This window comes from Fulmarus glacialis, unplaced genomic scaffold, assembly GCF_000690835.1.
Source record: "Fulmarus glacialis isolate BGI_N327 unplaced genomic scaffold, ASM69083v1 scaffold3445, whole genome shotgun sequence".
Classification (NCBI taxonomy): domain Eukaryota; kingdom Metazoa; phylum Chordata; class Aves; order Procellariiformes; family Procellariidae; genus Fulmarus; species Fulmarus glacialis.
This window is the reverse complement of record NW_009214776.1, coordinates 38,665-53,318: the sequence shown is the minus strand read 5'-3', so window position 1 is coordinate 53,318 and position 14,654 is coordinate 38,665. Positions and strand designations below refer to the sequence as shown.

At 39.4% G+C, this 14,654-nt stretch overlaps 1 protein-coding gene across 1 annotated transcript in view; it reads left to right on the top strand.

Moving 5' to 3' along the window:
• Positions 1-14,359, top strand: part of FARS2 (phenylalanyl-tRNA synthetase 2, mitochondrial) — a 22,852-nt gene extending 8,493 nt beyond the window's left edge. Inside the window, exons 2-4 of the mRNA XM_009578684.1 lie at positions 4,293-4,452; positions 11,214-11,345; positions 14,265-14,359. Of these exons, the coding sequence (XP_009576979.1) occupies positions 4,293-4,452; positions 11,214-11,345; positions 14,265-14,359 (387 nt within the window). The remainder of the gene's footprint in view (positions 1-4,292; positions 4,453-11,213; positions 11,346-14,264) is intronic.
• The last annotated feature ends 295 nt before the right edge of the window (positions 14,360-14,654 follow it).

Genomic DNA, 14,654 nt, shown 5'->3' with positions numbered 1-14,654 from the left:
CAAGCAGCGAAAGCAAAAAGCAGCTACTAACAAGCACTAGACTCTAATATACAGTAAGGCAAGCAAGCCTCATGGCAAGTACAGGAGCCTGCCAATTAATAGCTAAACAGCAATAACAGCTCTAAATTCCATCTAGCACATTCCAATCAAACCTGTCGTTATCTTGAACCCTTCGAGCCCCACGTTGGCCAAAAAGGACTGTCGTGGTTTAACGCCAACTAAGCACCACGCAGCCGCTCGCTCATTCCCCCCCAGTGGGATGGGGGAGAGAATTGGAAGGGTAAAAGTGAGAGAACTCGTGGGTTGAGATAAAGACAGTTTAACAGGCAAAGCAAAAACTGCGCGGAGCCCCACGTTGGCCAAAAAGGACTGTCGTGGTTTAACGCCAACTAAGCACCACGCAGCCGCTCGCTCATTCCCCCCCAGTGGGATGGGGGAGAGAATTGGAAGGGTAAAAGTGAGAGAACTCGTGGGTTGAGATAAAGACAGTTTAACAGGCAAAGCAAAAACTGCGCGGGGAAGCAAAGCAAAACAAGGAATTCATTCACCACTTCCCATTGGCAGGCAGGTGTTCAGCCATTTCCAGGAAAGCAGGGCTCCATCATGCGTAACGGTTACTTGGGAAGACAAATGCTGTCACTCTGAACGTCCCCCCCTTCCTTCTTCTTCCCCCAGCCTTATATGCTGAGCATGACATCATACGGTACGGAATACCCCGTTGCCCAGTTGGGTCAGCTGTCCTGGCTGTGCTCCCTCCCAGCTTCTTGTGCACCTGGCAGAGAATGGGAAGCTGAAAAGTCCTTGACTAGTGTAAGCACTGCTTAGCAACAACTAAAACATCAGTGTGTTATCAACATTATTCTCATCCTACATCCAAAACACAGCACTATACCAGCTACTAGGAAGAAAATTAATTCTATCTCAGCTGAAACCAGGACAGCAAGACTGTTGGAGTTTTTTTTTTCTCCACTTGCTCAGATATGTGCTTGAGAAGAATTGACTTCAGAAAGGAGCGACTGTAGGTGATTCTTCATTTTATTCAAGCTTTGACTTTCCTGCTTTATGTATATAGAAATGTTGAAGTGTTTCTAATCTAAGACATGTACTTAGCACAGTTCAATCATTGTAATAGTGAAATTGGTGTATCAGTTTAAAGCTGTTCATATTGACATAGCAATGTCAGTGAATGGAAAGCAGGGAATAATTGTTAATACAACTGTAAGGAATCTTACATTTTATTCAAGCTTTGACTTTCCTGCTTTATGTATATAGAAATGTTGAAGTGTTTCTAATCTAAGACATGTACTTAGCACAGTTCAATCATTGTAATAGTGAAATTGGTGTATCAGTTTAAAGCTGTTCATATTGACATAGCAATGTCAGTGAATGGAAAGCAGGGAATAAATGTTAATACAACTGTAAGGAATCTTTTTTTCTCTGTATAACCCCGTCCACAGCTGTGCTGCAGTTGACAGGAGCTGATGGAGCCTCTATGGAGAATACCAAAGTGCCTCTCGGTGCCTGACTGTAAGGGGGGGCTGTTTCCTCGCCCACTACCTGTCTTCTGGGGACTCCTCTAAGGCTGTGCTTTCACAGCGTGCGAACTGGTGTAGAGTCACACCTGTGCCAAAAGTGGCCCAGCCCTGTCTCATGTGCCAGCGTGTCTCTTGGTGCCACCAGTATGCTGATAACTGATTACCAAGCTGAATTTGACCATTTTCACGTCCCTCAGTTTCTTCCCTTCTCCTGGGTTACTTCTCAGCCAGATCTACCTCCCAGCCTGGCTCAGTGTACCGCCGCATGGACTCTTGTCCTGGCACGGAGAAGGAGATGGTGCATATGGCTGGTTTGGCAGGATGAAAAGGCCAGCAGTTTAGAGGGCTGGGGTATGACTAAATGTATTTACTCTGATGGTCCTTGAACGTATTTTATTGCCTGATATAATCTACTAAAATAGAATTTTGCTTCAGACAGTAATTGCAATATCAACATTTCAGGAATAATACAGTGGTAAGGAAAATTACTTCTATGTACTTGTTGATACAAATGCTGTATTTTAAAGGCAGCGTCCAGACTATCTGTTCCTTGCAGCAGTCTGAGGAACCAGTTTTAAGCTGGAGGGTGAGAGGAGGAATGAAGGGGAAAAGGAAGAAGAGTTTCATATCCTAAAATACTGATGATGGGGAAAATAAATATATCTTCTAATGTGTAAATACAGTGTATTCTAGTCCAAAGGGGGGAAGTCTCTGTGGCCTGAAGGGTGTTTCTGGCTTACTGAGGGTAGTGTCTTCAGTCAATAGAAAGAAAAAATAGCTACCTGTAGAGGGTAGTTCAGAGCAGGAACCTAATTTAGCCACTCCAGGTTCCTGTGTGAGGGAGGCTGTGTCTGTCCATTGACCACCCAGTGAGCCTAAGACGATTAACCTCCCTAGGCTAATGCTGGCCTCTGTGAATGGCCTCTGGCTTTCAAAACCACATGCTGGATGACTGATCTGCCCTGCTGACAGTAAATTGGTTATGGGGTGGGTATCATCTGCTTCTTCCAGCCAGTGCAGAAATAATGCCAGTAGGAAGAAGGGGGTTTAATCTTTCAGGTAAGCACTTGAATAAAGAATCTGTTATTTAAAAGTGTAATACCTAGTTTTGTCAAGCTGCTGCCTTTTAATTAGTAAAGGCATTTTTGTTAGACTAATGGATAATTGTTTTATTCAGTATTTCTCTTTTTCCTTTTTTATTTTGTATTTTTCTGCGGCACACTAAGGAGATTAATTTGAGAGGTGTTTTCTCAATCTGTCAGCCAAGTCTCCTTCTGACTAGCAATACAAAGTTAAGTGCTACTGATGGGATTTTTTTTATTCCCTCAATCCATTTTGCTGCTAGTTTGCATGCTATCTAAACTCAGACTCCTTCTGCATACATTGAGTCTGTATGAAACGTGCTAGAAGCTAGTCTTAATTAATTGTGCCCAACATTTGTAGGCTACAAATGGTTCATTTGAGGTTCATTTGAACTTTTTTTAGAGCATTTAGTGCACTGAAGGCATCAAACTACAATTAAAACAACTTCTGTGGGCATCCGTGAGTTGTTAAGGTTACACACTCTTCGTGGCATCTCCTGAATAAGAGCTAGTTATGCTGGGAGGCTTAATGTAAAGAAAATCTCAATGTGTGTTTTTTCCCTTCTGTGTGTGCTTGATTGACTATGGGGAGGTGAAGCAGGAGGGGTAGGAAAGGGCCCTAGAAACACTTTCACCATTAACTCTTCCGACCCTCCAGACTGAACAGGGTTGGGTTTTGTACAGCTGTAAGGACTTCCAACAAAAATTCTCTTTAGAGTGTAAAACTGCCTGCTTGTCTCCCCAAGACACAGAGCTTCCAACGACGTGGTTTAGTGAGAGTGTTTTATTGGTGTCTCTGAGAGGATGCAGATTTGCTGGTATGTATCTGTCTGGGATCGCCTGGCCAGAAACGTATGGGGGAACAGGAAACAGGAAACAGAAATCTCCAACTTGCAGCAGATGTGGTGGAGAGCGGCCTCTGCATGAAGAGCAAGTCTGTCACATCCCAAATACAGCCTGCCCTTGTGCTTTGTAATTTATCTGGAAACCCCAGACCAAGACCATGAATCCTTAAATGCCCCGTAGACAAAATTCCTGTATACAGAAAGGTGCTGTGTGTGGGAAAATGCAGGGAAGTGGTAGTCCTTAAATGAATAAACTGTACCCAAGATGAATCAAATATAAGCAGCTTAAGGTCTCATTAAATTGCCAGGGGTTTTTTTGTTTGTTTGTTTTGTGGGTTTTTTGGGTTTTTTTAAAGTTCATTTGATTACAGCTTTTAAAAAGTGTTGGGTTTTTTGGTTTTTCTTTTACATCATTCAATTACTAAAAAAGTTGAACCTGTGATAAATGCCATTGTGTATTGTAGTTTTTGGGATATAATTTACATATACTGTACAGTGCACTTTGTTCTGCATAACTTTCAAAGTAACAGGATCAGAAAAAAAGAGATGTTTCCTTTATAAATTAATATTTTCCTGTAGCTAATAAATTATTTGAAGATATGGTACAGAAATAAAACAAACCTTATTGTTTGAATATTTATGTTCTTGTGATGGTTTATCTCTGTGTTTAGTGGACAGAATTTGTATAAAATTACAGTCTTTACATTTGTTTTTTTGTGGTGCAGACTTAGCAGGTAAGATTCCCACTTAAATCAATATAACTTCATTCTCTGTTTTCGTTTAGAAAATCATTGATGCAAAACACTGGTGTTTTTGTGGTTTTGTTCTAGTTGTTTTCCAACATTAAAAATGGTGAAGGCTTACAGTTGTTTGAGCAAGGTCATCGCACTGCACACAAGCAAGAGTGTCACACCATGGAGGCAGTGAGGCTGGTGGAGTTCAACCTGAAGCAAGTGCTCACAAAGCTCGTGACTCACATCTTCGGTGATGGTAGGTTCTTGCACCTTTTTTCCTGGACTGCTGATGGCCGTAGGCATCCAGACTTTTCAGAAACATTTTGCTGCATAATAAAAACAGGAGGCTTAGGAGTGATGGCGACAGCCGGTATACTGAAAGAGCCATGTGGGGTTGTTTCTAATGAGAGTTATAGTAATTTTAGGGGTCTTCATTCATGTTCTTTACTATTACATTTTTGTCTTAAATTTGGTCAGAGTTCCATCCCAGTGTCTTTTAATGTCAGAGTAACTGGCTATTAATTGACCTTTCAGATGTAATCTGTATTTTATACGTTATTGTTCTTTAATGCTTGTTAAAGAACACCTTATAAAATTACTGAGCACAGCCCAAGAGGTCACACACTCTTCTCTTGGTTTTCCTAAATACTGGCACGCACAACACTGTGTTGAATCATCAGGTTTTTGTATGCAGCTTTTCAGGGTAACATAGTGGGCATGAATACAGGTAGGGACGTGTGCCAGACCCAACTACAGGCGCTCGTCTGGCAGAAGCCATGTGTTAGAATGGATGCAGGGTACCTGTCGGTGTGGGTGCTGCGAGGAGAGACGGCTCCAGCTCCAGCGCAAAGCTGTGCGGGACCCCCTCTGCTTCGTACTCATGGGCACCCTGTGGCCCTGGAGGGACAGAGCGTGGCTGCGGCATCGTGCCTGGGGCTGCATCAGAGCTGGGCGCTGCTGGGGAGCGTGTGGGGCAATGATCACATCTCGCACTGGCAGCGTGAAGCTTGACAGGAGAAGGGGTACCTACGAGCATGTGCTGCTTTGCTGCATACGCGCACAAAGTGCTGTGAGTGTTTTCCTCGTGCAAATAAATTAAACCTTGCAGCTGAGGGGAGATGGTGTTTGCTAAGTTCGCACCAAACTGAAAAATAATAGTTGTTTGGTACTTAGAGTGGAATGAGGAAGGGTAATGAATGTCTGTGTATATGAATGAAATATCCTCCCCTTGGAAATACCTGCTTTTGGTTTCAGGAGTTGAATTTATAAATGGCCTGAGTTAAAATTGCTACATTAATGCTGTTTCCTGGCAAAGAGGCTTCTCTTCTGAACTGATTCATCTTTCTGTTGAGAAAATACTGGATAGTATTAGAATGCACGGCGTATGCTGGGTACTTTCAAAGCTCTTTTAAGATGACCGCTGAATTTAGAGCAGTAGTTACAAGAGTGGATTGATAACGGTAGCAAGTCCTATATATGGCTGCTTGAATATTTGCCTGAAATTCTCAAGTTGAATTTACAGCAAGCAAAACTTTTACCAGTTTTTGTTCTATCCTACCTGGACAAAAATTTTTTGAGTTCCTGAGTTCAGTTTTTCTTGTGGGTGTATTTTACTTAACAGCAGCCTTTTGAAACATACAAAATTAGGATCAAAGTGAGTAATAGTAAGAATGATATTTTTTGATCAACCTCAGATGCTGAGGATGATGTTTAAAGTGAGCAATTTCTAGGAGTTATTAGTGATATCTGAGACAACAGTGACATCCTTCTCTAACTGTTGACAGATGCTGCACTTTAAGCTTCAGTATGTTGGCTATTACTAGTTCTTCTACAGTCCACACAGCAGCTAGAAAGACATAAAAAAATTTTTTTAAATGATTGTAAACCTGCAGACTGAAAGTAGGTGCTGCCTTTTACTGTAAGGATTTTCTATGTTTATCCCCCCAATATTTTTGCTGAAATACAAAGACAAGATATAGATAGTGATTTAAATATAAATATATCTCTTTTTTTTCTTTTTTTTTTCTTTTTTTTTCCATTCATGGAAATGTTAAGTTCTCTCCCCTTCACCTTCTTGATCTTCTTGTAAGGTGTCAATACAAACTGGAAGGTAATATTCAAAGAAGCAAACTTCATGCTAGGCACTAGACATATGAGATGGGTGCACTGCAGGTGACCTGGGACACACGTAATGAAATTTGTCTTTTGACAGCTGCCATCTTTTAATTTTCATTTTACTCTCCACTTTACACAATATTTTTGATTACTTTTGTGTCTCAACTCCCTTAGATTTTAACTTAAAATTTAAACATATTTTACTGTATTTATTACTCTTGGAAGAATTCTGTATTTTTTCTTCTTGTGTATATTCCGTAAGGCCCCATGTTCTGTTAAAAGCAAAAATGTCATTCCTTTTATACTTCACATCAGTTGTATTCTTTACAGACTGTGCTGTCAGCAGAATATTGCAGTGAAGTTGCACATCTTTTCTAGCAGGACAGCATGATGATAGCTGCAGTAAGCTACTGAAATGTTGCATTGTCATACAGTCAGCTGTTATTCATAGGCAGATTGTTTGGATTGCAGATTAAGTCTACCGTGCAAGTTAGTTTTGCATAAACTAGCTTAGGCCTGAAGTCCTGGACTTGGATAGCTGTGCTTCTGCAGTGCTTCTCCAGGAATTTACCAGCTTAGGTTGATGATAGATTGAGGATCCCTGCAGAAAGGTCAGATCACTGACCTGTCTTTTTTTTTCTTCTGTTGCGTTGCTCTAGGTTAGTTTTCATAATATTTAATGAGACAGTTTTGCTTTACCTGACTCATCCCACACTATCTGGATACTTCAGCATTGACTGTACATGCCAGTAAACAATACAACAAAAGTTGCTTAAAGATCACTAGGTTATCATGAGGAAGGTCAAAGACTTCATAAAAATCTGCACCTACATTTATTCCCAAGGTTTGTCTTTTTATTTCTTCCTGGCTTTGCCAACTGGCAAAGGAATGATGGATATTAGAGAGGGGGAAAGATCTGGAGCATGCAATCGTCTTAAATACTTGACAATGTAAGATAGTTCTTTTTATGACATTTTCTAGTGGTATGCCATGTCTGATTTTGCATTCTACAAGTGATGGGCTTTCAGTTTCTTTCATGAGATTTTGCTGTCAGGAAGCTATTTCAAGTATTACACCTAGAGATAACCTTTCTTAGTTTTCTTCTATTACCTCCAGATACAGTGCACACTTAAAATCCACTAATTTAATCTACACCTCCATCTCCACATGCAGATCTCTCAGTGTAGGAAGTCTGTTCTGTCTCATTTTAGTAACCTTGTAAGGAGGCTTTCCAAGGTTAGCTGTCTTAGGCTTCCTCATAAAGTCGATCAGTCTTTCCTAACTCCAGTCCTTTCTCTAACCCTTCTGTAGCTCGCCAAAAGCTTTCTGGACCCTGAGAGATTCAGAAATAATCTTATTATAGCAAATAGAAAAGAATGACTGTGTGCTGGTTCTGTGATTTGTTGCTTTATGTTAAATGGCCCAAAATTCACTGCTGTCCCATATTTATCTACCCAATTCCTGGGCACCAGTAAGAGGAGGCGGGAGGGCAATGCCGTGCTTTGACTGATGGTTCTGCCGCTGCTGGTTCTGACTGAACAGCCACTTGATGTCTTTTAAATCAAACACGTTGTTCTGCTCTTTCTTCTTATTAGCTCTGTTGTACTGATACCTCCTTCGAGTGCATGGAGATCTATGAGTGTAAGGAGTTTAAAAAAAAAAAAATTTATTGAGGACATAATGGTCTGGCTAATAATAACGTGAGCTAACATAGGTTTATGGGCAGCCAGCTCCTGTCTGCTGCAAGTGAGATGAATTAGCTGAAGCAATGAAGTGCAGAGTACTTAAAAATCAACACACCCCTCAAGTGGCCACGGCTCGATACCTTCTGTGCTCCCCAGCACCCGCCCTGCACCCCTCTCCTTTTTCTCCCATAGACTCCATCTCTAAAAATAATCCTTATAGAAACAACGAGAATTTTTGGTCAGTGAAGACCATCTGGGTCTCTGTCTTTGTTGCTTCTGTGCTGTAGCATAGCAATAGGCTGCTTTAATGTGTTGGGGTTTTTTTTTTCCTTTTCTTTCTTTTTTAGTGCCTTTGGTCAAGCCTTTTTCATTATGAGACTCTATTAGGCTAGCACAGACAGACTTGTTGAGCTTAATATCTGATAACACCATTACTTTTGAGTGCAGGCTGTGACCAATTCCTTACCTGGATTCAGCACTCAGAAATAACAATAGTTATTCACTTTTTCCTTACTCATCAGAGGTGCTACACGTGAGTCACTAACGGACGTGTACCCCCTGGAAGGACTCCCGTGAACACTGTGAGGCTGTGAAATGAGCAGGTGTCCTCTGCTAATACAAATCACCTCTTTGGACTAGGGAAATGACTCAGTTTATCTAGTGATCAGTCTATAGTTAGATTCAGCATTGTGCTCTTTTAAGTGCCTCTGTGTTTTAAGACAAATAAGCATTTCTTGGCCTCCTAAAATTTCTAGACAAGATCATTTTTGCCAGCATTTCTTAGGCTGTATGTAAAGAAATAAATTGGGCCTAATCGGGTAAATTGTATAGTACTACAGAAAGCCTAATCTTCGTAATCCTTTTAAGTCTTTAGTAGTTTAATTTGCTGAGTGTGAGCAATGCCCTTTATTCCTTGGGAAGACAATATTTTGTATCTAAATAATAAATGTACCCATTTATTTTGTGACAGCCTATAGAAATGCAGTTAGAAGGCTTAATCTTGCCAAAGGCTGAGCACCTTCTGCTTTTCAGTAAAGTCTTCCAGAGCTAAAAGTCTGAAAGAACACTTGAATGTAAACTACAGAGGTATTCCCAATTGTCCTGCTACAGTATGAATAAAATTATTGTGGTATATGGAATTAACTATTAATTTGGAGACAGAATGAAGGTGAGAGTTGTTTCTTCATTGTGAATTTGTTTTGTTTTATTCAGATTTTTGTTTGTTTGCTTATTTGCATTTAAAACAAATGCCTCAAGTACCAATATGCATTAAAATTCAAAATTAAAAAAGAGCTTTAAATTAATTTTTTTAACCTTTCAAAATTTATTTTAATTAAGAACAAAAAGCAGAGAAGTCATTTTTTCCCAGAGCTTCATTTTGAAGTAATCAGATGATTAAAAAGAAACCATTATCTGAATGTTGTTAATGAACATGAAAATACTTGAATATTCCATGTCATTCTTGCTGCAGTTGCAAATTTTGCTAGCTAAATGAAGATATTTTGTATGTGCATGGCTTTACAGTGAATGCAGAGTTGTACAGCCCTAGGACCAAAAATGCATTTGTACCAAGATCGGGAAATTTAAAAAATGTTTTCTACACACCATACTGTTGTATACACCTGACTTTTTTCATCTATGTATTTTTTTTTATTGTAACGCAAACAAAAAAGCAGTAAAGTGATTGCTGTAAGTCACAGTACAGGTATGAATGGTATAATTGCTAATACTTCCAGTTTTCTGAGTTCTGTATGTAAAATTATCAAAATGCTTTTTTTATCATTCATGTAACTTCCTGAGGTTGATCTTTAAGAGAGAAAAGAAAATCTAGAAGTACCAATGTGTGTGTTTTGAAACCTGCCTTTCCCTTTGAAAGTTCATAGCATCAAGAAAAGTTCCCCGTAGCTATTAGGTATTTTACGTTTTGGCTATTTATGTACGCTTCTGTCATAACTTATTGTTTCAGTTTCTGTAGCCACATTCAATGTTTCAGAAGTAATCAGAGAAAATCTAATCCTTGAGGCTACATAAAATGTTTAATTTGAAAAACTCTCAATAAAAATCATGCAATTTCATGTTTTAAGTTCCTTTTATGAAACAAAAGCAAAAAAGCCCAAAAATCAAACCAGGGGTGTTAACAGTTACCATCACCCAAACAACCTTTTCTGTGCCCTTTATTTTCAAAACTGTACCTGCCTGGTTGTTAATGATCCTAACACTGATTAGCATTTGGCTTAACTGAAGGCAGAAATGGGCTTGGATTTAAGGCGTTAGCCCACAGAATTCACAGTTCAATTCTCTTTGAGTTTTTATGGTTCATGTTTCCGAGACTTTTTTTCCTGACACCTAATGGCTAGAAAAAATTCTTTAGCGAAAGAAAGCTTGTGTAAATGATTACAAGAACTAAAACTCATCAAATATAATGAGGGCCTTGACAACACCTCTGCTTTTGGCAGCACTGTAGACCTTGCCCTCTTCTGGCTTCGCTGCTCTTCAGTGCCAGGGTCTTCCTCGCTCTGCGCAGTGGTACTTCAGAGGTGCTGAGCTGGGGAGGAGGGGGGAGTTACCCAGTGGTGCCTCTCTCTTACACTTCACATCCACACAAAGTTAAACTCTTGTCTCCTGGGTCCAGAGTATCCTCTATGTGTTGGTATATATCATACCTTAATAATGTACAACTCTGTGTATCTATATTTATATTTGTGTGTATTAATATCAATTTTTAACTTTCATATTTAAACATATACAGAAAGAGTAGCTTTGTATTTTAAATAGGTTCTGATGAAAAAAATTACTTGCCTAGCTGATCCATAAAATACTAAGTAAAAATCAAAGGCTTAGCTTTTCCTGTGAGGAGCAGTTAGTCATTTCTTGGTGCAAAGAATAACAAAATTACTGACTTTCCCATGATCTTCGCTCATTTTTGCTTGATGCCAGGTGGTTGCTAGAGTTTGACAAATGATTGATTTGGTTTTCAAGGGTGCTTGAATTGCACAAAGTGTTTTTTGTATTAGAAAAGACATGGTCATTTTTTTCCACAAGTTTTAAGATTTATCGCCTTGCACAAGTGTTGTAAATTAGTTTGTTTGCTATTTATTTTCTCTGGATTGCTGTAATTGGTGTCATTAGTTGAAAGGCAAGTTTTACAGATGGTTGGAGGGATGGCCTTTTAAGCATACACCCTTCATATTTATTTATTTTTTAAACACTGCTACAGGACTGCAAGTCAGATGGGTAGACTGCTACTTCCCGTTTACTCACCCTTCCTTTGAGATGGAGATCAACTTCCAAGGAGAATGGATGGAGGTCCTGGGCTGTGGGGTCATGGAGCAACAGCTAGTTAACTCAGGTACTGAGACTCTTTTACTTCATTGACATCTCTATTAGCAAACACTTCCAGCGCAATCAGGTTCACAGTCTGAAATGCCCCCTTCTCCCCTGGTGAGCACAGACATCTCTGTTCATGGCAGCCGCCACAAATAGTCCTCAGGTGGAATGCAGCCCTTGCGTGCTGTGATTTGAGTGTAGCAATTGAGCGAGCGATCTGGAGCTTGCAGATGGAAAGCTTGCCTTTTATCTCATGCAATAAGGAGACAGACAAATGTCAGCTTTAAAAGAGAAGCTGACAAATTAGCATGTGCATTTTGTTGCTCTTCCAAGAGATGTTAAGTGCATTCATAGTTACGATTTAGAAGTATTGTAAGCAAATAGCATCCCCTAATATTTGGAATATCAGAGTGCTCCTGTATCTCTAAAGTATAGAAAGAGAAATGTGATATCTTTCATATTGCTATTTGGTCGCTGGGTAAATGGTAGGTTGCCTTTTGGTTTTGTTTTGTTTTGTTTCTCCTCAGGTTGGTTATTTATGAGATAGTAAACTGCATTAAGAGTGACATCATTTATTGTAATTGAAATTATTACAGAGCAATGTCACCTGACAATTTTGCTTTCTAAAACTTACACATCAGTACAAAAGAAGGAGAGGAGAAATTGGTGGGGGTTTTTTATATAGAGAGCTTTACATACTTGTTTTTTCATTAGCTGAGAATAGACAATTCTTTGTAAGCACAGGATAGACTGCATGTCCTCAGACCTCTGTCGTTCAGTGTCTTCCAGTACTATTTATTAGGTATGGGAGCCTTTTGGAATGTGATCCGTTTAATTCGCACAAGTATGCTTTGAGATAGCCAAGTTATACTCAGCTGATTTTTTTTTTTGCAGTTGGTTTCCTAAGCTATTGTTGTATTTTCATGTGCTCGAAATTCTTTCTGTTGAAGTCCAAGTATCATAACTACAAATGGCTCCGTTTTGGCCCCAGTTACTTGGCACTGCTTGTTTTCCTCAAAGCTTGTATTTTAGTATGATCTTTTTCCTTTTAAAAAGATAAATCCTCTTCCGGAGTTTCTCCCCAATGGGTTAATGCTTTATGCTAACGTTCTTTGTCAGGTTATTATCTTCATGATGTGATAAATATAATACACCTTCTGATCAGCCTCAGAAGTGAAAGACTACTGTGTAATATTATTTCCATCAGATGTAACACACCAATGGCCAGGCTTTCTTCTTGAAAAGCTTTTATGTTACTCAATTCTTATGTTTAGGTTCCTTTAACGTGTGTGAGAAGATTGGCCTCAAAATAATTACTGTATGTGTTTATGTGTGTGTATGTGAATGAATGTGCATGAAAACACCAATGGTTTCTGCAGAGGTCAAAGTCTCCAATCTACTCTGCCTCAGCTCTTTTTCACCCTTCTGAATTATGGTCTTCAAAATTATATCCCTTCTGCACCAAAACTCTCCTAACTATTCATTGTCATTCTAATCTTGCAAGAACTCATGAACTTAGTAACTCAAGTCTAGCTTTTGAATGACTTTTGGACTTGTATTATTAAAACAAACAAACAAAAAAAGAGTTTCTTTCACTTTATTAGCAAGATATTTGTAGAGGGTGCAAACTCAGTTACGGAAGTGCCACTCATTTTTCACTTCATTTAGAGAGAATTGCAATTTATGTAGCCACAGTTTTGTTCTTCTGCTCCCTCCAGTAGCTCTGCAAAAATGCTTGGCTACAAAAGTTGAGTCTAATGTATCTCAATGTGATTTTATTGAAGCATTGGAATCTGTTTACCACAAGTGAGGAAGAAGTGTGGCTATTAATTATGTTGGCTAACGATTAGCTTATTTGGTTTAAAGTAACGATGAGAACAAGGTAGTTCACATTTTCAGTCAGGTAAGGAGTCGAACACCAGTCTTCCCTGCCTATTGCTGCTCTGAGTATCCTCTTCTTTAATCCTCTTTTGCAGCGATTTAAAACCGCAGTAGGTTCCTGTCATGCCAACCTGCATCTATTTATGGTGAAGCCAAGTTTGCTATTACTAAGCCATAGATTTTTTTTGTGTGTGTGTGTGTGTTATGGCAGCAAGCTGCTTTTGCCCAAAATTGAAAATCTGCAAGTCCAAAAAGGAGATTCTCTGTGGAGAAGGATGAAGGTGAAAATTTTCTTTCCTAGCTCCTTCATCTTTTTTTTCTAGCAGAACTCAAGTGCCTTCCAAAGCTATCCCACATTTCGGTAGTTTTTTAATAGTTTCTTTTTTTTACATTTAGAATATCCTTAATGCCGCCAGTATCCATAATTAATGGATTTTACTCTGGCCCCATGCCCCTAAATTTCTTTGAAACACCAAATTTTTAGTTTTAAAGCCTTCCATTTCAAACCTGTGCAGATCAGGAAGGAGTAGGATCTTCCTCAAACTTGGGAAGGACACCTGTGACTTCCCAATAGCTCTGTCCTTGTGCCTTTTGTTCTGAATACTGCCTGCTCATCTTTATAGGAGGCAGTGTTATTTTCAATCAATGGAGATTTCCAGGCAAAAGAAATTGAGGTGAACTACTCAGAAAAACGCTAGGTTGTGGGTTGTTTGGGTTTTTGGTTTTTTGGTGGTGGTTTTTTTTTTTTTTTGAGGGGGAGGGGGTGAGTGGGTGTTAAATCCCCACCATTTGTTCACTGATAACTTCTTAACTACAGATAAGTATTCTATTGCCCAACATGAAAGCATCTAACCTCAGAGCACTGACTCACACCATAGACCTACACCCTCTGATGAGGGAGTAAACCCTGGTGCCTAAACCTAGATGCTATGTCTTTCTTCTAGAATAGGCACTGCAAACTTCCTGTTCCTGTCTCACTCGCTTCAAGGGCTCTACCAGAAAACAACTCAGTAGGACTGAATGAAAAAGAGAAATGTTACTCATTTTTTGGCTGGCTAAGCTGGTGCTGAGGAAATATTTCACTCTTGGTGTGCCAGTTCACCAGGCAAATGCAGGAAGATCTTTTCATGGTGTACTGCACAGCTTGGTGATTGAAAACTGGAGAAGAAACTGATGAGTTTGCAGTAATTGTTTTGGGGTTTTTTTTATGTGTAGTCTATAACATTTCTAGTATCTCGCAGTTTGGGATTTTTGTTTTATGGGTATTTTTTGCTAGATATTGACTGTTAAAATATGTATTTCTGAAATGTAATGTTTGCTGGCAAGCATTGCTTTTCCTAAGGGCAAGGAAGAGAGCTTTTACCTTCAAGATCCTCAAGTCCTTTTGTTTTGTGTGTTACTGGTTGAATACGAAAGACTGGTTTGTGAGGCAATCAGAAACAGTCACTCA